The 26,453-nt window shown below is 42.8% G+C and overlaps 1 protein-coding gene across 4 annotated transcripts in view; it reads right to left on the bottom strand.

Moving 5' to 3' along the window:
* The window catches only part of SPSB4 (splA/ryanodine receptor domain and SOCS box containing 4), a 152,864-nt gene that overhangs the window by 4,473 nt on the left and 121,938 nt on the right, over positions 1–26,453 (bottom strand). Inside the window, exon 5 of one of the 4 annotated variants that reach the window (XM_085069682.1) lies at positions 14,069–14,349. The exons of the other annotated variants lie outside the window; for them this stretch is intronic. Coding sequence (XP_084925808.1) covers positions 14,312–14,349 — 38 coding nt within the window. The 3' untranslated portion in view covers positions 14,069–14,311. Of the gene's footprint in view, positions 1–14,068; positions 14,350–26,453 lie in introns of those variants that run through there. 4 annotated transcript variants of the gene reach the window in all.

The following is a 26,453-nucleotide window of genomic DNA, read 5'->3' as shown; positions in this document are numbered from 1 at the left end:
AACATTCAAACACGATTCACAAGAATGGCTCTTTGTACTGAATTCCCAGCCAGGCTCCAAGGCGAGACACTGCAGGGCAAGGGAGCAAGCTTTGGGCAGGAAACCCAGTGCTTCCTCTGGCTGCAGCAGCACCCAGAGAGAAACTGCAGCTCCTGGGTCACACAGCTCCACACCTGGGCCAGCTCCAGCCACCCTCCTGAACCTGCTTTAACTAATCACCTTCTCATTTAGAGTTTATTCTGAGACCTCTTCACCCATTGTAGCTCCTCATATCTGCCACAGTACAGAAAAGTATTTTTCAAGAAAAGAAAAATAATAATAATAAAAAAATACTGCATAATTGACATGTCAGAGTTTAATTCCTGTGTCTCCCAGTTTGGTACCAGTAATTTTGAAAAAGGCCCACTAGCAAACCTTGCTTTCCCTACAGGACAGTCACACCCAGGGGAACACCTGGGAGCACAACCCCAGCCACTCCTCTCACTGCATTTAACCAAGTGGGCTACAATACAGCTTAAACAGCTATTTAACATAACAGCTAATAAATTAAAAATAGCCTAAATATCTATATTGTTAATTACATTAATTAAAACAGCTATTTAGTAACAATTCAGCTATAAACAACACAAAATAGCTGTGTTATTATACAATACAGATGCATTCATTCTAATGGTGTCACTGCTGGGTTAAGGACAAAGGCAAAGAAACGTTTGTAAGCAGACACAACCCTGTGCTTGTGAGCATTCCTCCAGTGCACATACATTTCTGAGAGCAATTTGCACATCATTACCAGCTGAAAAGTTCATTTAGTTTTGGCAACCTGTAGTTATTTAACAATCTGGCACTCCAGCAAGGCTGCCTCCTCTCTGCAAACAGGCTTTTGTAGTTGAGATAAAGTCATCTAGCAGCCGATAACACTAAATGTTATTAACTGCAATGTTACATAAGGCTCACACAAAAGAGCAGCTCTTAGCACACAACACTTATTTGCCAAATGACAATACTGTATTTTAAAATAAATTTGTAACGCTCTAACAGCACATTATGTTCATGGCTTTCCTTAATCTATGAAAAACATAGTTTTATCTCATGTTATAAAAGCAGAGATGACTGGGAGGGGGAACCACAATCAGAATTAGAGCTGGGTGAAAGACGAAGTTTTTATAAGAATTGATGGCGCCAAAAATTAAGACATTTTTAGTTGTTTTACAGACATACCTAAGACACTAAGCTACCTTATATTTCCATAGTTTTCGCCTTAAACTTATTAAAAAGCACTTATATTCAGTGATCCATGTTAATGTTTCCAACTGCTGACCGGCAGTTTTAAAGTCAGTAAAATAATAAATAAATAAATAAAATACAGTGTTAGGAGCCAGATCTGTGACTGCACATCATTAAATAAGTGGAGGACATCTCTGCAGTCCTAACTTTGCTTTCCCCACAAGGCATGAGCCAGCTCATTAAGGAGCTGAAGTCACAATAAATACCCCAAGAACAGGAAATAGAGAATAGAGTAACCTCTTGCAGAAGCCCTGCATGCCTGGTGCTCTAGAGAGGAGTCTGGAAAAGAGGAAAAAACATTATGCCACTGCTCCTATTCCAATGCCACTGCTCCTATCCCGATGCCACTGCTCATATCCTACCTGGCCCCAAGGTTTTCTGTATTTTCTGTACTTTGTGGCTATTGCCTGCTTTTTCCCCTCCTGCCCCTAGTTTTTACCTCTGTAAGTCAGCAGCACTCCAGTTCTGCCCTGCCCTGCTTTCATTGCTTCATTTTTACCTCATTCTGGGCCAAGATCAGTGAGCATCACATCCCCAAAAGATTGGTATTGTCTCGTGTCAATACCATGACATGTCCTTCTCCCAAAGGACAGAAAAGGATGCAATATGGACATGAGACAACACTCCTGCACTGGGCCTGTTCTGATGGGAATCCCACATCCAGAAAGCAGGAAGGGAAAGCTTCTCCGTGGCTTGTCACCCTCCCTGACACCCACCTGCTCCAAGGGACAATCTTGTGTCCCTCCCCCCAGAGTGCCCACTGTACTACAGACTGCAGCACACTCTTGTTAAATCCTTTTTCCTCAATTTTCACCCTTCCTCCAGGTACTAAGACACCTGCTAGCAAGTAACGTGGCCTAAGTGTTTCCATTAGGATGATTTAGAGTATGCAGAAATTTTTAACTAGCATTTAATTATCACACACAATAAGCACACAAATATATGTAAGCCAGGAGTTTTCCTTCCAACCTTTCTGTCAAAGCTTAATTATTGTTTTAATTTTACGCAGTACAGGCCAAATTCTTTCCAACGCATAATAGGGTACATAAATACACCCCCTGTGACATATTTATGGCTTCCCTGATGCAACTGATGGAAAATTTGAGTTGTGTTCCTCAAATGGCACAATCTAGAGAAAGGAAATTGCAAATAATATATTAAAGAACACAGGGTATGACCAGCCATAAAAAATGCTAATAAATCTCCTAACAGCAATGAAAACTCGGACAAAGGATAACACTTATCTATTTTCCCCCCAGATGTCTTTAAGCTCTGCAGCCTAACCCAGTGAAGCACCTTAGAAATCACATTTAAATCACGGTCCGGACGATCCAGAGCAATCACCTCTCTCAAGAATTCTGCAGTTCTGAAGGGCACAGCGTGGTTTTAAGGAGAGCATTGCCATGTTTCCCTAAGTCCCACATTTCTCCATCCATCCCCCCGCCTTGCCGGCAGCTGGGAGCTTTCACACTCGCGTTTGCAGAGCGTCCCGGGTGGCAGATGGGGAGATGCTGTGCTATCATGCACGGCTGATAAGGAGCCACTGTCTCCAGCAGCTGTCTGCCAGCACAAATAAAGCCTTGTGCTGTCCACACCAGCACCTTGCTTTCAGCAGGCACGGAGGGGAAGGTGAAATACAAAAACAACACCAACACCGCCCTGTATTTGAGCTCAGCCGCATCCCGCAAAAATTCTGCACTTGAAATTTAATATGTTAAAGGGAGAAAGGAAGGCAAGAAAGCTTGGACGGAGGGAAGGACTCAGGGGTAACCCTCCCTCCCCCTCCTCTGCATGCCTTGGGCTGGGCAGGGAGGATTGGTTTACAGATCCCTTTGGCTTTTAAGTGTTAAATGCAGTTAAGGGCAGTTCAAAACTTCCAATCGAGCAGCATTTAGCAGAATTAAGCTGAAAAAGCAGCAGTGAACAAGCAGATATTCTGCAACATCATTTGTTTTCAGTTAATGCTCTCCAGCTGTGCTTTCTTGAGAGGAAAATGGGTGAAAAGCAGAACAGAATGAAAACAAACCAAAACCAAGCCCTAAAGCCAGTGGCCTCTTGTTATGGGTTCCATAAAGAATCCATCCTTTGAGCACAAATACACACCTCCATGCATTGGCTTTTCTGCAGTTCAGAGTTTGTCATCTCCTGCGAGGACACAAGGCTCAGACAACTCTGGTCCTGACTCACGAGCACCAGAGCCTAAATTCAATTAATTCAACACAGGCTTCAAATTTACTCCTAAAGATTTCAATTTAGTACACTTAAGCATAGGCCTAAACATTTTTTAAATCATATTGGTTACAGGAGCATTTCAGAAAAGTAATTTGTCAGTGTACATGTGTAGGAAGGCTATATTTATAGATACACACATCTATACCTGCAGCAAGCCTCCTCTGAGAGGCTCCGTGGGGTCTCTGTAGTTCTTTCCCTCCAGATAGGTTTACCATCCACCCAAAAAGGACCCTGATCCACCACATTTAATATGAAGAACAGGCACAGTACAAAGTCTGGCCCAGGCCACATCTACAAGCACACTTCACGGTGGAAATTCACTTGAAAATCTTCATTTTCTGTATTACAACTGCTAATTTAAATGTATGTATGCATCATAATAATTCAATTTCCATCACCACCACCAAAACCACGGGTATGACTCACATTTTAAAACATTTTAATACGCTATTTCAACAATTTAGATTACTAAATTGTACTTCTCTATATGAAGCCAAAACTGCAAAACAGAGTCAGATAATAACTAATTTTAACAGCAAACAAGAGGCTTTGTTTAAAATGGAGCAAAGCTGTGTAATAAACTGGTTTTGCCATATCTTGATAAATTTGCCTGCTGACAAAGAGCATAAGCAAAAACAGTGTCAACTTCCCTTCCAAAAGAGGAAGGAGACATATGATTTCAGTCCCTGTGTGCATCAGGAAAATGCAAATAAGGAGGATGGGCTGGAAAGATTTCTTTTCTGCCTTGATTTGTTTGTTGTTCTCCTCCCCTCAGATACTTCCACATCTCAAGCTTTGCTCTTGAACACAGTGTGAAGGTAAATTGGGACAGCTGCTTCACTGATGATTTAAATGTTCTGTAGTAGCAAAGACACAAAAAATTAATACATGGTCTTTAAAACCAACAAAAAACCCATGTGCTTGACATCAGAGATGTGCCTAAGCTACAACCACAGGCTCCTTGGCTCCACCCTGCTCCAACTCACCCAAGTTTACCACGTTGGGAATGAAGATTTGGCTTAGATTAATCTGTAATGTATACTTTATAGCTTTTAATCTCAGAAACACATTTATCACCATTAAATTCAGCTTGTGTGCCAGCCCATAAAGAGGGAAGTTGAAATATATCAAGGTGAGAGAAGATTAAAGCTTGGATGAAAATTTCACTGAGAAGATGCACTGAAATTCAAAGACAATGTTGTTCAGGGGTTATGGACAGATTTATAGACAAAGTAATAACAGAAAAAGTTGAAGGAAAGTTCAAGATTCAAGGACGAACCACTGCAGACAACTATTGCAACAGGCACCAGCACACTGCGAGCAAAATCCTGACTGAAACACACTGAAACTATTCCTTGCATTTTATCTCTTTATGAGATGTGCTTCATAAAAGGGCATATAAAATAGCATGCATAGATACACACCTATAACCACATTTATGGCTGTGAACAAGTCCTTATTGCTCAGGAAAGGGAGGCAGGAAGTCAAAGATATTTTTGGTGAACCTCCTCCTATTTCTGCCTTAATAGTATGACAGCAGATGAGATTTCTTGGTGGGGAACCTAATCACACTGATTAAAACATTCCAAAATTCAAACCTGTACATTTTCACAGCTGTTCTTAAACACATTTTTTTTATTTTGGGTTAGCTAATCAAGGATGACAAAGGGAGAGGGAAAAGGGAAGAGAATGAATGAGAAGCATGCAAAGAACCAAAATGATGTGAACCCAGTGGGTCCCTGGCTGCCTGACTGCCCCTTCTGCCCTTCTCCCGCTGGTCTCTTTTTTACCTCTTGCATTGTGTGACACATTCATTGTGTGGGACAGTAAAGTACTCCCTGCTATCTTCTCATGTACTGTGCCCAGCATGCTGGAGCCTCACCAGAATTTCTCCACACTACCATACCGAAATAACAAACCCTCATTTGAGACTTCCACTGCTTACAACTCCCACTCTCAGCTGGAACCTCTCACAATAGTTTTCTGTATGGCTGTTTGGTGTTATACTAAAGTTATCTATCCTAGCTAGCAATTAAATTTATTCAAAGCATCTTTTGCACCACATTGCAGCTTTCTTCAAAGTTTCACCGTATTGACAGGGTAATGGAATTGATGACTCTCCTACTTACATTAATACAAATTGTGCTGAGCTGTTTAAGACAGTTAATATTTGACTACATTCCTCATATCATCGTTACACGACATTTCCTCAACTGCTTCAATTTAAATTACCCAGAGGCTCCAATATATGCACATTTTCTCAAACCAAGCGAAAAAATGACAGCAGCATGTCATTTAAATTTTAATGCAGTTGTATACAAGCTAATGATCTCTAGTGGAGATTCACAAACAATAGGCCTGACTCATCACTTTGTTGTTCTAGTTCTGATATTAACAGAATTACACTGGAATAAATCTGGAGCCATGAAGTTGCAATTAAGATCATGTAATGAATTTGATCCCATTAGTTTAGTACCACTGATAATCTGGACTTCTTGAAAGTGAGTTTTTTCTTAAGTACCATAATCTTCACCAGCAGACAATGGGTACTGGAGATGATCTGAATTCTTTTCACACTGAATTGAGGATTCATCATTGTTCCTGGCAAGCAAGCACAGCTGATGCTCTTTGAACACATTTCTAAAGCATTCAGTTTGAACACAAATGCACTCTCACAGCACAGGTGGAGCACACAGGGCTGCCACCTCTCATCACTGCTTAGCTCTTCTCAATCACAAGCTCCTCCTGTTACCATCCCTCAACGCTGGCAAAGTTCTCTCTGAAACGTCACACCCCAGTGCCCACCTACAATCGGCACTCCTGCCATGTCATCTTACAAACCTATTTTGTGAGAAATACGAGTGTGGAAAGAGGATTTCCATACTGTGCATTTTTCAGCCACTGTATGAGATGTGTTATCACCCCCTAAACCTCTGAAGCACCAGCACAAACCCACTGACAGGATGGGGGAGGTGAGAGGGCAGGTGGGATAGGGAGCAGTTTAGGTGGGCTAGGGAGTGGTTTGCCCACTGAAGTGACTTTTCTTGTCCCTGGGCATGTTGGGGTAGGGTGATACAACACGAGTACAAACATTAAAACTCACAGAAACACCCCCTGGAATTTCACACAGGATTCCCAGAATCTGATACCTAGCTCGAGTTCTGCTCACACTGAATTTCTTCACTGAGTAAAACTTTCCTGTACTTGATCCTGCTGGATACATGGATAGCAGGAGCCCCCTCTGAGCTGTCTTCTCTGTCCAGAACAGCTGAAAGGGGGAGTTGTGATGAACCTGCTGCCATTTTCTAGCCAGCCAGCCAACAGCCTGTTCCTCACAACACTGCTTAATAGATTTTGAAAACAAGGCCTGCAGCATAATACCACTCACGACTTTTCCCCGTCCTCTGCAGCCCACCAGATCCAGCTAACACAGCTCCTGTTGACCTCTCAAACTCCACACCATGACTCTTCTCCCAGTGGGGCTCCCCTGCTGTTCCAGTGAATTCAGACACAAAGGGAAGGGCAGCAAGAAGTGACCAGGGGGACTTTAACCCCAGCCCTCTCCTCACACATCTCCCAGCTTACCTTGGTCCTTCTGTCCCCACAGTGGTTTTATGACCACCATCTGCACAGGAGCCAACTGTGTCAGACAAGCAGAGCAGGAAGCCAGGAGCAGCTGAAGCACTGAGTGGTGTGGCTGTGCTCTGGAAGGAGCTACAGAATGCCACAGAGGGTCTGGGTTTATTGCTTTGCACTGATTCATTATCAAACACGCCTTGGCCATAAACAGCCTGCTCCAGCTCGCTCTGCCCCAGCTGCCAGCTGGCAGCACTTGCACAGGTGTAAATGAAAGCATCATTTGGCCTGGCAGAAAAGCTATTATGAACAAAGATTTATCTAGAATTTCAGGTCCCAAAGTCAATCTGTGAGGCTGGCAATTAAAAAAGGCATCTGGGAACAACAAAGCAGAGCCGAGCAATTCACCCACCTCTTTCATGTACTTGCATGCCTGATTTCTGTAGGAAAGGGAGCCCCATTCACCCACCAATACAGCTGATAGCCAATAAAAAACTAGGATAGAAGAAACTGAATATGTACCAAAAACCTTATCACTGTTTCTGTGTTTGTGTTTTCAGATTCCTGAAGAGATTCAGGCAGGAGCTTGAGGCACTCAGCTCACTATTACATGCATATGTGTGATTAATATCACAGAAAAAAACACTTCTAGAATTCTACAACCTGGGCAGATGCATAATAATTTCTTAATACAAAACATAAACTGTTTTCAACGTGGTTTTAGCTCCAGTAGGGTCAATTTTCTTACCTGGGCATTGGTAAATATGCAGGTTACAGTTTTCTACAGTGAGTGAGTTTATGCCATCCTGAGGTACCCCAATAAATTACTTGGTTCATTACAGTGCCAAGCAGACAGCACAGCTTACTGAACACAATGAGGCCATTTCCAGCCCCTAAAACAGGGATGGCTTTTTTGGTAATTTTTTGGGTTTTTGACATTTTATTTACAGTTTGGAATATGAATTTCAAACATACACAGTAATTTCTTCAATGGGAATAATAGTGGGAATTCCTGTTTTAGTTTTTTTCAGTTAGCGGACTATCAATTTGATTCTAATTATCCATAATAGATTCTGGACAGACTCCTTTACTACCAGACTCATATTTTGACCACTAATTTTTAGTGTTTTATTAATGTGATTACAAAACCAAAAAGTAAGAGACAAATTTCAATCCCATTTTATGTTTCTGTGACAGATATAAATACGTATTATTTTTATTTCTCTCTCTCTGTAAACCTCCGCTCAAATCTTCTGACCTATTAAACCATTTAAACATGTCTTATTTTTCTCTTTTATCAGTTATCTTCTTCCCTATCCTCTAATCTCCTATTCTCACACAGTGTCACTCAGTGAACTGGGTTTTAAAAAGAAAAAGCCCTTCTACTTGTGGCTCAGAATATTTTGCTTGTATTAATCTAGGTGACATTGGTGCAACAGATGAAACGCTACATTATAAACCTGAATTCTTTAACTTGGTACTTAATGCAAAATACAACCCCCCCAAAATATTAAAAGCACATTCAGAATTACACAGAGCACAAAAGAATGCTTCCCACCGAATTCCTTCCAGTCCCAGGCGACTCAGCCTTTTTGACTCCACCAGCACTGTCAGCAAAGCCAAAGGGATCTTTGCCAGGGTAAATACTGCTAAATGGGGTCCCCCATCCATATATATTTCACTTTAGCCCTGTTGCCAAGTCATTCCTGATTGCCAAGTCAATCTGCCTGTAAGATTAATTGGATTTTTTTCCCAGTACTCACAGTTCTGAGATAAACACTGACCCCTCGGGCGTAAGAACATGCCCAGGCCGTTCTGATGCCTCGGATATTTCTTAACTAATTAAGTTAATCATGCAGACAATGACTGAGCAAAAAGCTACACAGAGCTTTCCAAAACCATCCTTCATAGGGGTGGGAACAACCACCCAGAGCAGAATTCCTGGGGAGCATTCCATTTAACCCATCCTCTAAACCCATGGCATTAGTTCCCTGTTTACTTTGGATATGCATTTACCCCAGCAGGAGAGAGCAGGACCTCGTGCTTGTGTTACATCTTAATCAACCACAGAGAATCAAACCCACAACCCCAAAGCAGACTGTAGTCCAGCATTAAGGGGAAGAAACAGGATGCATCTCACTTCCCAAAGTGCTGGGACTTGTTTTACATCTCCTTGTCTTTTCAAAAATCAGAAAAATTTCTTCAATAGGAAAGATTAACACATCAGGGAAGATGCTTTCCTTCAGAGCTGAGAGACAGAAGCAAAAACTAAAGGGGCACCAAAGCAAAGAGAACTGGGCTGACTTTATCCTTCCAAGCATCTTACAAGAGGTGATGAGGAGAGAAGGTCTGTGACCACCCAGACACTCCCCAGGAACTCAAAATGCAGCTCTGTGCAGCAGTGATGGAGGGGAGCTCTGGAGCTCTCCACTGCCTGTCCCTCCTGCTTTCCACTGCAGACATTCCCAGGGAGGCAGAGCATGCTTCCTCCTGCTGACCCCTTTCCTGGGAAGGCTGAGAGATCAGGAGATTGAGGAAAATATTACCAATTGACAAAGAAAAAAAGCAACTTGGCCAGCACCACACCAAGATCAGTGGAAAAATGTCAATGCACGAAGTAAAATAAAAAAGGCTTTCCTTTAGCTGTGTTTCTGTTCAGTGCATTGCTTTCATCATCTCTGCTATGATGACATATTTGAATGTTGATGTCATGGGTTTCATATTCTGAACAAAATATTTTTATAATATGTAGTGCAATTTTTATTTATTGACATAAAACCAGAATTCTGGGCTTTGTATATTTGGGATCCTGGTACCCAATTGAAATATACTTTTCACTGTCTGTAAGGTAACTTTCCAGATTAGTAAAAAGAGCAATGTTTTTATTTTTTTTCCTTTTATTGATATATCTTCCAAAGAAAAAAGCAGGACTGTATATTATTCATCACTGTGCCTTCCTTGGTAGGTAACACCAACTAAAACTGACCTTCCAGGACATTCTCCCTTCAAAACAACAAAGCCAGATGACAATTCTTCCAAACTCCCAGACCTCTCTCCCCTTCAGCTTTGAACAAGAACTTCTCTGCCTGGGCACAAGCAAACTTCAGAGAGAGCAACTTGTATCACTGCTTGAGGGTCTCATGGAAGAGCAACATTCCCCGTGCAGTGCCAGGAGACCACAGCCCTTCTGAAGAGATCTCCAGTGTGGACTGGGACTGGGCACATTGGGTCTGTAACCTCCCAGCACCCTGAGAACACATACCCAATAAAGAACATTTCATCCACTTCTCTCAGAAGCATCCCATATTATTTTAGAAGTCAGTTGGGCATGATACTTGTAATTTCATCAAATTCATGCCTGGGATGGTCCATACAGATTTAGCAATTACCACTGACAGGAAAGGTCTCAAATTTTGCCTGTTCCAGACTCGTCTCTTCCTTTTCCACTGCTCAGTAATCACAGCATGACTGAATCCTTGCTTCCAAGTATGCAAAGCTCAATTAATTTAAGGTACATTTTTCCTTATGGGCTTTACCCAGTTTTGATGATAGATTCAGCTCGTTGCCACGCTCTTGGCAGCATGGATTCAGTTCCTCCCTGAGCTCCTAGAGTAAACTGTGCCACTCCCCACCAGAATTCCAACCATGCCCAGGACTTGTGGTTCTCCTTAGGACAAATGCACCAGAGGGGGAAGGGAGAGGAGTAGTAGGGGATTTATCAGTACTAACAAAATATTTAGAGAAAAAGGACTTCAGAGCAAGCTTACATGAATTTCTGTCTTCCCTAAATTCCCAATGCCTGGTGACCCCTCAGGTCAGAGATGGCTCCCTATAGACATTGGCATTTCAGTGCTGTTCTAAATAGCTACTGCCTGTTTCCTTCCTGAAAACACATTTCAGAGTCACAGTTCTGGAGTTTGGCATTTCTTTTCCACTGCCTATCCAAGCCAGAGCTGAACTGCAGAGAAAATGAAGGCAAACATCACCACATGGAGAGGGCAACACCAAAGTTATTTTTGGCTGACAGGTAGCCACGATGACACCTGCCATGCTTTGTCTTTCCTGTTTTCCCAAAACACACCTCCTGGGCAGCATGGTGCACTAGACATACAAGTATTACAGCAAATACACTGCTGATGTACAGCTAAACCCATTGCCATACAGATGGAACATGTCCATAATAAACCTCCAACCCCTTACTAAAACTTTAGCATTGACATTTAAACTAATTATATTTTCATGCACAAAGTAATCTAGAGCCCACAAAGCAGGGGAGTTGAAAGAACGACAAAGAAAGCAAAAAGTAAGCAAATCAGCAGCTCTCTGAAGCCTCCAGCTCTTCTGAGGACTGCTCTGTGCAAGCTGTGCTCTGCAGCTCTAACAGGGGTATGATCTTTACCCTGCAGAGCCTCAGAGAAGCTCTGCCTACTGCCAGCCAGGTTTTTGGGAAGCTCTGCTCAGAAGAACGTAAAACTATTAACTGTTATCTGAAATTTAAATAATGCTTATTCTCCCAAGTGTAATAAACAATGCATAATGCTGGAAATTCATTTGTTTGATGGGTTTTGGTTTTAATGTAATAAATATCACGATGCCCTGCATTTACCATTTGTGAGAATTTCAAACATCACTTCACAACTCTGAAGTGCATCTGATAACAGCAAAATAGCACTGCTCACGCACTGCCAGAACAGTTTAAATCTTATGCAACCCCTGGGTTTCAGAAACAATAATTTAAATTTCTAGTTGCACCTCTGTGACTCTACTCTCTCCAAGGAGAAAAAGGCTGTTTGCTAGTGCTCCCCGATGAGCTGTGGGCAGTGCAGGGAGCCCCAGGCAGGCAGCAGTGGCAGCCACGCTGCTCAGACAGCTGGGGCTCCTTGCCCAAAGCCCAGGTGAGGAGCCCAGGCTCCACTTTCCCAGGGATGTGGTCTGCCATGTAAATGAGATGCTCCCTCAGCATGCCTTCAGAAAACACTCTCAGGAACCCAGATCTGCCATTTCCTCCTTGAAGTCTCTCACTCCCAGAAGGAAAGAGAAAAAACCCTAAGCTTCCCTAGCAGTAAACATCTGCCAAGAAATTTTAAGTGTTCCCATCCAAACCCTCCTCCCTTTTTTTAAGCTTTCCATTTCTTGCTGTATTATAAATCACTCTGGGGAAATACCAGGGACTCTGAATGCTTAAGAATGTTTCTAAGTGGTAAACCATCAAGTTTTACTAGACTCTTTAAAATAAAATAGTGTGGTCCATCTGCATAAACAAATTATATATTGCTTTTTCTACATTAATTATATGTTACATGGATTAACAGCCATAGAGAGAGGAAGTTAAACCTGCCCTTATTATGGAAACCTGCTCCATCTGAAACGGAACAAATATTGCAAGAGTTCAAGAAAGCTTTGGGGAAGGCATCAAAACACTCTGCAAAGAACAGTTCACTTTTATGAGCTCCAAAATGGTTTGTTAAATAACTGCAAAGTATTTTTTTAAGTCGGGTAAGAGCATCTGACTTGTGGCCAGGCAACAGGCAGCACCTTTCCAAGTGCTGCAGCTCTGGTACATGACAGCAGGTACATTTTTCCCTGCAAGAGCTTCTCCTACACACCAATTCTGTTAATAAAGGAATGTACACTCACAGGCCAATCTCCTCATCGAATCTTTTATTCCAGCAAGACCACTGTAGGCTACAAATAAGGCAAAAAATGCTCTCAAAGTATTTATAAAATGATGTGTGGAAAGGAATAAATAAAGTACAACTAAGATTGTGCATTACTAATGGAAGTTTTCACTGAAGCTGAGCATTATGACAGAGCCGAGTTCTTAAGCCAGTAGACACTCCAGCAAACTGAAGGTAAATGCTTTCACCTGGCATCAAACTGGTGCACTAGTTTTCTTTACCACTAAAGGATGATTTAATCATCTGATGCACACTTTTATTTCCCGTCAGCAGTGAAAGAAATTAACTAGGAAAACAACATGAAAGGCATGGGAGAGAGTGAGCTATGTTCACTCAGGTCCAGTGATACTTTACTTGTTTGTCAGCAAATTTTGAGTTATGTAACTTTGGTGTTTAGATGTATAATGAAAGAGCACTGAGAAGTTGCCGCTCACATATGTAGTAAGAAAAAAAATACAGTGTCATCAACTTAAAATGATGCATTTAACTAATAAAACATCAGAGAAAGAAATTATCATCTTGCATCACTTTAAGATCATGGACATCTGGTGTAAATACACATCAGGGTTGGTTACCCAGAACCTTCAAAACTCTACAAAAATCTTTAAGTCAACACTGTAAGAACCACCAGTGTTTTTCTGGGAGTCTGGAGGCTTTGAGAACACCAAACCACAGCACATGTGTGAGTGTGGCAGTCACAGAGGACTCTGCCACATTTCCTACACAAGGTTGGCCACACCACTTGGGTTCTCGCAATCAGTGAGCTCTGCTGCACGTAGGGAGAGGAGCTGGATTCGTGGAGCTGCACTGCAGCACTGAGCCATGTCCCAGCTAACACAGCTGGGCTGCACTGAGACCTGACACATCCCTGGGGGGCTTCTTGGAGGAGAGTTACACCATTTTGCTGTGCCTTAAAAGCGTCTTGTAAGAGAACATTTAGATGCAGAGGCTCCTGTCTGTGTCCTGTCTGAAGCAGCAAAGATACAGCCCAAGGGGCTGTGCCAGGTGCAGTGTTTGTCTTGCAGTGTTTGCTTGGAATGTGCTGAACATGAGACATGGCAAAAACTGGCAGGCAACCCTGGGAAATCCTGTCTGTGCATAATGCAGGCCTGAAGAGTTGAGAAATTTGCCTATTTCAATAAAAGACCACAAAGTACATCCTACTGCAATGACCTCAGCCAGGTCCACAGCCTGGTCCAGAAGCAAACACCCTCACAGAACCACACAAGGAGCCTGGTGGATCTGTCACCCAGCACTTACATCCAAGAAGCCACTCCAGTTCAAAGCAGTGGCTCCTGCTTGGCACAGGAAAGCCATGGGCTCTGTGCTGAGGGATGCCTGAGCTGCCTGTGCCAAGCAGGAGCTGCGAGTGGCTCCTGCCACAATCTCCTGCTGTCACCTGACCATCTCTTCACCGTTGTAATTTATCACCAGGAGAGGTCCATTTAGTGGACCTCTATCTTGTCAGCAATATTTCACAACACATCCTCATGGTCTGCCTTTCTCACTGGGGAAAACATTTCCTTCCCAGAGCACATATGTTAAAGACCAATTTCCAAAGGTTCTCCTGTTCCTATTACTGAGAAAGAAAAGAAAAAAACCAAGTCATTAAAAGGAGGTGACCTTTCTGCCAGGCTGGCTTCCATTATAGCAGTTTTCACACAGTGAAGAAAATTATAAAGATATTAACAGAACGAGCACCTGCCTCCTCCATGAAATTAAGTTTGCTCAGTTAAAAACAATACCAGAGAGGGGAGTTCTGAAAACAAACCAGCTGTGCCACTTGGGAGGAACAGGGAGGGAGACAATTCACGTATTAAATCACATGCTTGTTTCATTCTTGTTACCAATAAAAATGAGTGATAGAGACCTAAATACTTCAATTTTCAAGAATCCAGAAGAGATGCTACAATATCTAAGCTGGATAAATGAACTGTAACATCTGGTCACCTCTTGAGGAGCTACAGTGTTTATTACACTTAGCCTGGGCCATCCACTTGGCTCACACACCCCACCTTACTGGGACAGACGGGACAGACCTGCAATGAGCAAACTGTGAAACCACCTTGTCCTGCAAGGAGGGAGGGAACAAGGGCTTTGGGAATGGTGGGAACCCCAGGAACACCCCAATCCCCTCCTCCCCCAGCAGCACACGTGCCCTGCCTGTCCTGCTGCAGGGCAGGCAAGGAAAGCCAGGAACTGTAAGGCCCCACAGCTTCGCTCACTGCAGGTTACTCTGCAGTTTCACCTTTCCTTAAAGGTTAAAAAAGGGACCATATACATATATACATATATATACACATATATATATATTATATTTATATATGAAGTTTCACCTTCCCTTAACTCATTACTGCTCATAAAGGGTATAATATGGAGACAGTGCTCCACAACCCAGTGGCAACCCATGGCCTGCATTATTTACCAACAGCTCCAGCACTCTGTCAGCATCCCTGCCTTTGAAGCAAAATCACCAAATCAAGCTTTAAAAGAAAACAACCAAACAAGACTGCCTTTGGAGCATTCTTCTCAGAAAGGCTCACCTAAGCACCAACAGTTCCTGCAAATAAGCCAAGAGATGAGGTTACTCACTTCCCAGCACCAAGAGCCAGCCTGGGCACTGCTGACAAAACTCCCAGTGCTAATTTACCAAAAGTGGCTGTCAAATTCATTTTTCAGAGGATGAATACTGTTGTCTTAGCCTGGTTTATCATGACAAGCTGGAAAGACTCACAGTGGCTGTTCACGTGGGCAGGAATGACATTGGAGCGCTCTGGGTTTGGATGTGCTCAGCCTAATTCCATTATTAAACCATTCACTCTTGCAGAACGAAGCTACACATCACTCATTCCACGCAGTCACACTTAAGAGTCCGAAAAAAAATCTCTTTCTTAAGCAGCTTTCAGCATATTTGAATAAAAGTGACTGTGAAATATAACGAGAGCGTAACAGATGGCTTGTTCTGAGACTGGGCAGCAAAACATGTCAGGGGGATGGACACACAAAGTGTCTCTCAGCAGTGAATTATGGAGAGTGAGTCCAAGGCAAAGCTCAGCCATATCTCCCGCTCCTTCCAGTTCACTGCAAGAAAAAAACCAGCCTTCGGCTTCTCAAATTTGGTGTAAAATGAAATCCCTAATCCAGTTTCCTGGTGCAGAACCATTAAATTGTAGTATATGGTACATGACTGCATTACATTAGTATAATTCTAATGTTCCAACACTTGTATGCAATAATGCAACATTTAAGCCTGATTTAAAATTGACTAAATTTAGCTCAGGAGGGGAGATTAAAAGAACTCACACCACAGCACTTGTTAAAATGAAAGCTGTAATGAGGAGATGATGTGGCACACAAAAATCAAATGTGGCAGCTCTCAGCATGAAGAACAACTGCTCAGGAAATCCTACAACTTTGGAAACAAAAGTGAACCAAGATGAATACCAGAAATGAGCAGTGGAATAACCTCCTGAGCCAGAGTATGGGAGTTTTATCATGTGGTACGTGCAGAATAGGAATGGGGGTGTGGGGGGGAAAGATGCTAAAACCGTTCAGCCCAGAACAACAAAACCTTCAGGCAGATGAACAAAAGCCTTGAAAAAATAAAACAAAAGGCTCATTGAGTTTACTATGTTGCTGCTCTAAATAATGCAATATACACTAATTAATTAGCTGATTGAGTCTTATCTTAGAGCAGTCTGAGTTCCTTTCCCTTGTAACAAGTATTAAAGTAGCAAAAGGTCAGTCCAAACATCTAGAAATAGACTGGGTAAATTGGAAAAGGGATAAGTAAAAATTTTTATTTTCTATCCTCTTATTACTCCAACAGGCATTGGAAAATGAAACACCAAATATACAGCTAAAAGAGAAATATTGTTTCCTACAGGACCTACAGGAAAGTTACTTTGCATTTTTGCAATAAACTTCTAGTTGGCTTCCGTTCAAAGGCCATTTAAAATAAACTGGTTTTGGATAGATGGCTGAGGAACCCAACAACACACACCTTTTTCATTATTTTTTTATTTTTATTTTTGAAATTGACTCCTGCTATAAAATATACCCTCTATTACCATGGACCAATGCAAAATATGCCTTTCAAGCAGGCTCCACGTGGTGCTTGTGCTGGTTGGCAGCTCCCAGGCACCTCTGGCCAGAGCACAGGCACAGGGGCAGGTGACACAGGGCTGAGGGACAGGTGGCTCTTCTTGCTGGCCAAACCTGACTCCTGCTCCTGGAAGTCACCTCCACTGACTCTTAAACTGATGCATGAGTGACTAGTTCCCAAGTTAAAGCTTGTCACTGCCCTGTTCCGGACAGAGGGATAGCTCAAACAAGGTGGGACTCAAGATATAAACTGTTTTCCCGGAACTTTTAAATCCTTTCAGAGATTGCCTGGTCAGTTGAACAAAGCTGTGGCCTTTAGTTTAGATTTTGTACATATTACCTGTCTTCACATCAGAGCTCCAATTATCACTTCTGTCCTCCTAGAAGTCTTTCAGGCAGACAAAAAAGAGGAAAAGCTGCTGTCCTCTCTGCACACAGAGTGGCACATGTGCACACTCTGAGTCCTGTCACTGGCGGAGGGAACTGGGAAGTACGACACTTCTGAAATGGCTGGATTTCAGGCTGATAATATGGTTAGAGCTATTAGCTTCTGCCATTACCAGATGGGCTGTTTAATGTGAAAAATAAATTATAAAACACTTTCCAGAGTTGCTTAAATGACTGATTTGTAGCTGCAGGCACCTAGTAAGTTGTGAATAATTGCTGATGTAAAAGAGCAACTCTACTGGGGATGACAGCAATTAGCCTTTACAAAATTCAGTGAAACACTGTCAGGGAGAATGAGACATGTAAGTAATTTATGCACCAATTAAACAATTGTTTGAACTTGCAAAAATTTAAATCAGATAAATACTGCTTATAACATGCAGCATCTGTGGATTTAAAATAATCTTATCTTACAATAACACTTCTCTTTTATAGGAAAATACCAGTTAAGCATAGAAAATAACACAATTTTGTCAGCCTAAATTACTTTTACCATCACCTGTTTTCCTAAAATTTTTCTCCTGTACTGTGAAACAATGTAAATCACCTCCCTTTCTCACTGTAGAATGAATAAAAAGTAAGACCCAGCACTGAGCTGTTAGCATGTTATGCCAAAAAATCTCACCTACTGCCAACCATTTAGGACTGTATATAAATGTCACTAGATACTACAAAAGACTTTAAATGTTCCTGATTTGCCAGTCCAGCTACAGCTTGTCATGAATTCAAAATCATTTTGTTAGGGTTCAGTTATTCTTCACAGGGGTCAGCACATCAAGTTAACCAGATGAGAAATTGTGCCTTGAGAAAAAGCACAACATGTCACGACCTGGCTCTACCTCCTGCTACCCAGATAGGCTGAGGCTTACTCAGCTATCATCACACACTCCTCAGCCTGCCAACCAAAGTATTTCCTTTTAAAATAAACATTTGAATTACAGATTATAAAGAGCAGTCTGTTTTAGCAGGTGCTCTGTCAATCCCTACCATTCTCAAGTTTTGCCTTACCTACTCAACATGGAGAGAACATGTCACTAAAATGAACAGACCACGCCAAAATTCTCCCTGCAGCCATGCTGGGTAAATAGGAGAAAAAGAGATTGAAGATTTTCAAAAGGATATTCCATCTGGATAAACAAATCCAGAAAGGCAGGTTTCTCTTCCCTAGAAGGGGGCATCTGTGTTCCAACGGTTGTCTGACCTTCAGAAATGGTATCAAACGTGGAAAAAGGACAGCAAAGGGCACCCTGCCAGCACCTCAGTGCCACACTCACTGGCAAGGCCAGGAGAACAGGTGGGACCAGCTGCAGATCCTGCCCGAGGTGTGCAGCTCCCTGCTCTGCCCTGCCCACCCTGCCCACACAGCAACACCCACGGGCTTTCACTGCGTCTAATAAAGCTTTACACGCAAAATTAGCTGAATATCGGCAGACCAATTGTGTCCACAGCACAAGAGAGATGTTTAGTAAGTCTCGAGAGACAAATCTCTGCTGAAGAATTTGAACTCTGGAGCTGCTTTATCCATATAATGTTATTGCCTCCTGAATTCACCAGCATTTGTAGTCTTGTGGTTAATTCATTCTTTTCCAACAGGATGGCAGCTAAGTAGTAACAGGGAGAGAAAAAGCCCTTAAAGGCCAAGAGAATTAACTGTATCTTACTAAAGCCAGTGAGGTCATCCATTATTCATGCATGGAGGACAGGACTACACTCAGCTAAGAGGGCTACAGGGAACTCGAAATCTGAAGCTCCCATGATTTGTAGCCATTAAAAAGGGGAGCTGCATTATTTTATCTGAGAGCAAAAGATTGTTAACTGCTCCATCTCCCACAGAGCCACACGTAGGCAAAGGGATTGCTTCTGGTTCTCACAGGCACTGCAGGAGCTTCTGTTGCAGAGCTCACAGCAGAACTTGACTGTTGTCCCCCAGGCACAGCAAGGAAACATGAAGGAATATTTAAGCCAACTGATATTCCTAAAGGCAAGAAAGAATTCTTGTGTTACTAGAGGATGTCAGTGCATGTGGCTCTTACACAGAGAGAGCTTTCGTGGGCTCTAATGAGACCATCAGCACTTAATGCTGACCAATACACAATCCTTGAAATTAATAAACCCACAGAAAATAGCTGCTTTGTACTAAAAGCAGCCCTTTACACCTAAACTATTTACATCCTCTATGAAGTGCCAGTCCAAGCTAACATTGCATGTTTGCAACCTTCTTTCTAAAAATACACCCTCTCAGTACAGTAGCTATTATTTCTCTACAGTATAATCATGGAAACTGCATGACTGCATTACTTCTAGTCCATATGTGTTAAATAAGTGAGCTCATTTTGTAGAAAATTTCACACCCATGTCTGAAATCTGTCTGTTACAATACAGTATTTACTTTTTACTTGGGCTGTAAACTATTAAAACCACAACGCTAAATTGTGCAGACAAACCTCACATTCACTGAAATCCTAATTGAAAACTGCAGAATTTTGAGCAATGCTGTTCATGCCACAGAGAGTGCTGGTGAAGGAAGGCTGAAGAACCTCAAAGAATTATTTCACACTTGTCAACAAGCTGTCTTTAAGGGGGTGCTCTCCCTTAAGCCAGGCTTTACAACTTGGCTGTCCTTGATTCCTACTTCTCCTTCATTCTTTGCCATATGTTGATATGAGCTGGTGCATGACGTCCTTGTCTTAACCACCCACATCTCACAAGCAGAGTCTCCAGAGCAGATGAACTATCGATCCCTTTTCTCCTTCTACTCTATAAATCTGATGAACTATTGATTCTTCCCTCCTTCCCCCATTTTCTGCTTTGGCTATGCATGCCCCTCCTCCACTGTCTGCATCTCCTTTTCTGTGCAGCCTTAGGCTCATCCTGGTCCATTCTGGCTGGCCTGCGGTGGGTGTGTGACAGCAAAGCTCTCGAGGCAGAAATACAGAAATACAATTGCTTGTTGAGCTGTGCCCAGCATGAAGAGCATTGCAAAGAAGCTGGTTCTCAACTCCACTGTCCCTCCAACCACACACTGGAGCTGCCACAGGGCATCACCTGCCACCTCCTGCCCTCCCCACAGCCATGAGAAACACCGTGCTGGGGATGCTGCTGCCAGTGAAGAGGCTTCAGTTTTTCATTGCTTTGTAAGTCAATCATGGTGCTCACTGTGCTCTGCAAATCAGCTCCAAGTAGGGTTTTTGATTCCTTTACAAGCAAAAACTGTGAGCCCAATCCCTTACTGTGAGGGAAATATTTAATGCTTCAAACCTCTTTGCTTATTTATCTTTCTATGCCTAAGAGCTTCCCTCTTCCCTGGCTCCAAAGGCTGCCTGGGTGCTCCAAGCTGCCCCCAGCCCTGCACACTGTCCCTTGCCAGCACAGCCACCCCAACACAGGCACCAACCCCAGCTCCCACTGCCCCACCCAGCTGCAACTTCCAGAACCTTGGGACAAAGACAGAGGCATTGGTAGTTTCACTGTTTACAGAAGATTTAGCTGTACTTTCCCCCACAATATCCCTTTCTTTGCTGTTGACAGCTCCTCTGCAGGCAGGGCAAGCCAGAGAGAGTTCCCCCAGCCTTGCCCAACCCAGAGATGGGGACAGAAAAGAGCAACATGCTTGGCTGCTCCAGACAGATCTCCCACACTCAAAGTTTAACTAAGACTATAAAAGTAAGGAGTTTTCCAGTAAAATTTTTCTATTATTCTGTAGATGTATGGTAAAAGCACTTATCTGTCAAACATCATTTCAGCCAAGAGCTTTTTTTCCCCACACGATCCCTTTGCAGGTTGCCAGACTGATGAATTACTACTACATTACAGCACCACCACAGACCTTTCCACTGCTCCATGCAGCCTACTTTCCCTTCTGAAATCCCACCCTCCTTTCCAGAGCATACAGACATTAAATCCCATGACAAAGCTCTGCTTTAAACTCCTTAGCAAGTGTCACCTCAAACACCTTCCTTGCTGTATCTTGTGTAATATTTGAATCCAACTGCTTCATCATCACATACACCAGTTCTGCAGATCTCAAATATTTAGAGCAAATACATTCCCTTTGGCTTGTTATTCTATTCACAGAAATAAAGAGAGCTTAAATATGAAACAAGAAGGTTGGTAACATGAAAGGGTTATTTTTCAAATTGCACTCTAGTTCAAGAAATTTACTTGCCCCTTAATATTTGGAGATCCACAGGAAAGGATGTGCAGGTCTGCAAATATTTGGGGAAAAATTTCTCAAAACCTTTGCCCTAAAGTAAGCATGCCAGAAACACCCATTTTCAAAGCCTCATTTCATCAGAACAAACTAGAACAAGAAAATGTTAAATAATGAAGTTCGCCTCCCATGGGTAAAACTACTCAAGTTAGGGTTTGTAAAGAAACTTCCTGCCATGGTTTGGCAGTGAGGTCCTGTCGTCTGGCTTGCCTTTTGCTAATCCACTCGGCCATTTTCCGTGTTGGAACAAATTCCCCCAACACCTCCACAGAGAAGCTGTTTCTTCCATTGCCTCAGAGACACAGACCTTGGCCGTGCATCAGCTTCCTGCTCCTTCTGGCAGCCACTCGAGTCCTGCTGAGCTCGAGGTCACCTCTGGGCTCATGTCCGGCTGCCTCCCACCCCCGTGGCTGAGCAGACAGAGCTGCTTTCGAGGAAGGAACTGTAACTCCTTTCCTCTCCCGGCTCCCACATGCTGGCAGGGTGCAAGCCCAGCACCAAACAAAACAGTCTTCATCCAGGCTGCCCAGTCCCTCCCCTTTTAAAAACACAACAGCTAATAACATTCAGTAAATAGGGAATGAACGCATTAAGCAGGTTTATCACTGGTCATGCTTTCTTAACTTCTGGTAAAACTTGCTCAGCCTTCAGTGTAAAACCAGTATTTGTCAGTTCTGACTTTGTTAAAAACATTAATCTGTAGGAATCTTAGTGACTGCTTAAAAGCTGGATTAGAGTAAATTTTGATGTGTACTAAAAAAGCAATCTGTGACTGAAACACTAGACTACGAAGAGGCTGGGTGGGCACAGACTGTGCCCACTCCCGTGTTAAGTATGAGGACACAGGGACAGCAGTGTGACCAGCAGAAAGGCCCTCTGGCAATCCAGAAACAGGAATCCCCACTCTCAATCCTAAGGCTTTTCTACCGAAAGATCTGGGCAAAACCAACAACAAAAAGCACCCCCAGCTTGCCCACCTAAACAGCTTTGAGCCACTTCTGTTATTAAGGAAGAGGCTGAGAGCAAACATAAGCACAGACTTTTAATGGTTTCTTTTGCACTGTGCTTTTTGATCAGACACTAAACCCTTTTGCTTAACTGGAAAACAGTAACTTGGTTGCATAGCACAGTTATAGTATAAGTTATTATCAATAATATATAAATATTAACAACAAAAGCAATAAACTTGACATTTCGAGTTTGTTTTTACAAACTGCCTTCTGTCCCTCAATCTGAGAAAGTTTTAGGAGCTCATGTTATTATGAATTGTCTACTCAAATGTTATTTCCCACCTGGAACAGCATTTCACTGTTTTAATATTCCTGTAAATTTATATGTGAGTGCTTCAGACCTATTACTAGTAAATAATTCAATCAGCTTGTGTCTCCAAACCTGGCTGCAGCAGGAGACCAAATGAAATAACTGAATGCAAAAGCCATAGTTGAATTGTAAGATACGAGAGATGAAAGTCAGGGAAAGTTTCACTTCATCAGCCCTATTCTGTACTTTGCCCAAATCCCAGCTCCCACCCATTAAGGAGGCCACAAACAGCTCCAGAGAATTATTTCTTTTTCAAAGGTTTAATTTCTGTTGTGACAAAGTTGCTCAATTTTCCTTACCAGGCAACACATCACTGCATCAGCAGCACCAACCCACGGCTGATGGGAAACATGGCAGGATGAGCTGCTACCCCCCCCAGATAACTTTCACACAGCCTCCTCCTCTCCCAAAATACTCCATGGAACAGAAGTCTCATTGTTGTGGCTTCAACACAGAGTGTGCAGATGCTCACCAGATGCTGCCAGAGTGGGAAGTGAGGTGGAAAACGGAGCTTCAGCTGTTACAAACATGAGGGGGCTCGATCTGCTGCTATTGCAGCCAGCAGAACAACATCACTGAGCTTCATGGCAGCAGTGCTGACTGACAAACGCTTATCCTCTGCAGGCAAACAGCCACAAGGACCTAAAAAAAGCTCTGTGAAATGTGGCCTCATCTTGCTATCACTTCTAAGGCTCAGGAGATGCATCCACCAACTTGCCTTGCTGTGTGCAGCCAGAGATGTCCTGTCAAGGGCAGGTGTTCCTACACTGGGCAGCACAGGACACAGAGATGGCTCCTGACAGGCTGTGCTCTGTGCAAGGGGCACTCCAGTGCCTCAGCTAGCAATCTGATTTTATTTTCTGCTGATATAAACCCATTGCTTACAGTTATCCATCTGTGCACATTCCAAAGTGTATTGTCTCAGTCACTGGGGCTAACGATACTGTGATAAATGTTTTGAAAAATTAACGAAGTTATATCCTCAGTCATGGAAACCCTGAAGTTCATCAGTTGTGAAAGAAGGAATAATGGAAAACCTGCAGTGATGAGGAAAGAAAATTAATACAACTGCTAGCGTGTATTGCACACCTAAAAATACTGTAATCAGGATTTTTGCCAAAAACATATTTGATACCTTGACAAATGCAGGAAGTTGCCTCACTGTCCACTGGGTTATCAACATTTATCAACCTATCTGGGTTGGCCAAGCACCTGGCCCAGGCCCAGGGCTCAGTGTGCTGCTGGTGCTGCACTGCAGGCCCAGATAAGCCTCTGCCAATGGATTTACCACGCTTGCTTGAGCTTGACAAATGATACTTGAACAGCAAAAGCCAGAACAAAGACTTTTTAAAAATTGTCTTTTGTATTTTAAACAGGAAGAAGTTGAAGGATGAATAAATGTCTGGTCATCTCCAGAGCTAGTTGTGTGCTTTAGGCTGCAGCCATCTAACAGGCAACTGCTGTTCCTCTTGTCCTCCTCCCAGCTTCCAAAAAGCACTGTGATGAACATAGATTAAAAAATGGTAATTTCTAATGCATGTTTACATAAATGACATTACCAAAATGTTGCACAGCCCTTGCAAGGGCAATTGCATCTTTGCAAAGTCATCTGCAGGTGCTTTAAGAGGAAGAAAGAAAGGTACATGAAAAAACATGACTTGTTTCAGAAGCAAGCTCCCTGTAATTACAGAGAAACAACTCTGTGCCTCTATTAGATTTTACAAGAGCTTAAAATGTTGTGAGTTTGGTTTTCTCCCCTCATTTTATGCAAACATTCTGCACACAAAACAGCCACTGAGCTGGCATTACAGAGAAAGATGGGAAAAGACTGATCCCAAAGGACTACATTGTCAGTCTTCAGTATTCCCAGTCTAAAAATAAGTTTTTAAGGGCTCATCTGTGCCACCAGGCTTCCGAGCTCCTGTTACATCAGAACCTCCTGAAGTCCTGTCTCCCTGTCAGTGCCAGTTCAGCACACAAGAGAAGCAGCACAACCACAATCCAGCAATTTTCTATGATGTGACATTCCAAAAATGAAGTTTAAGAAACAGAAACATACCCATTTCTTCCCTTTAAAACACTGTGGGTGTTTCTGTGCTCCAGGGAAGCTGGAAGGACAGGAGCAGGCAGTGCCTAGGGCAGCATGGAGGTGACTGAGCCCTGCAGTGATGCCTCCTCAAGTGGGCAAAGGAACTTATGTGGAGCTGCAACAAGGAGCCTTCTGTGACTTTCCATTTGGCAACCCTCGTGATCCAAGGGCTGCCTGTGTTTATCATAAAGCAGATCAGTGAGTCCACACAGGGGGCTGAAACACACTGTGCTAAAGCAGGGCCAAGAGCTGATACCACTGGTCCTGATCAGCAGCTGCTCCAGGATTATCGCTTCCATGAGGAGCAACAGGTGCTTGTTCATAAAAAACAGATTTATTCCCCAACATTGTCTTGCTGAGGATCATTATTCACACACACACATGTGGCCTGGATTGAATTCCTTCTCCTCATACTCTTAGGCAAAGATTTTAAGAAAAAAATCCGACAGTCTGCAGCAGTCTGCCAATGGGCTTCCATCATCACGGATCACCACTAGCCGGGGCAGAGCCAGTGGCCAGAACACCACTCTTCCTGGGAGCCAGCATGGCTTCTCTACACAGGCTGCTCCTGCTTCGTCAGCTCTTGCATTTCACTGACTTTATTTCTGTGCTCAAACTTCCCGCAGAAGTATCGTTATCAGATTTTTAATAAAGCAGAAATAAAGTGGAAAGAAATACGTTTTGAAAAACCATCCTGTAAATCCTAATCTGATAACTTCTCTTTTATAAATTGCAATGTGACACAATTACATGCTTCTGAACTTGTTTCCTTGGTTAACAAAAGGATAAAAGCTACCCTCGATTATAGCAACACACCTGGAGAGCCAGAATATAAACACTATTCCAAATATACGGAGCTACAGCACATCAGCTGAAACCAAAAGGCTGAGGGGTTGGAAACACTAAGAAAAAGGGCAAGATGCCCTCGGGGAAGAGCGGATGAAATTACTGGTGAAATTACTACAGGAATTAACTTTAACCAAGTCCTGCAAACTCTACTGACAGCAGGGAGCCCAGGGTTTCCTCCAGCATTACACCAGGTCCAAGCAAAGCCACAGAAATTCTCCTCTGCTCTTGGCTGCAACTCATCCCTAGGTTTTTAAGGCAGGAAGTAGACCACAATACAGCAAAACAATCACCTCATCCCAGAAAAGTAAAGGAAAAGAATCAAGAATAAAAGAGAATTTGATGTTCCATATTGCATGCAACTGTTTACAACAACCTTGTGCATATTCTCCATTATCTTACAGAATATATAGTGTTCAAGTCAAGGGTTTTTCCAAATTAAATGAGACATTGACACAGGAACAGTGATTCCTGTAATACCAATTCCAAGAGCTGTAAGAAGTGCACACCACCACACCACTTGTGTCAGCAGCTTGAGCTGATGCATGAATTCCTAGAAAACACACAGAAACACAAGCTCCTGATCTCCACCCAGGCATGAGCTTCCAGAGCACAGCGCTCACCACACACCCCGCTGAAATTGCCTAATTACACGTATATGAAATAT

The sequence above is a fragment of the Lichenostomus cassidix genome, chromosome 9, assembly GCF_008360975.1.
Source record: "Lichenostomus cassidix isolate B80296 chromosome 9, HeHo_3.0, whole genome shotgun sequence".
Taxonomy (NCBI): Eukaryota; Metazoa; Chordata; class Aves; order Passeriformes; family Meliphagidae; genus Lichenostomus; species Lichenostomus cassidix.
This window is presented reverse-complemented; position numbering and strand designations above follow the sequence as displayed.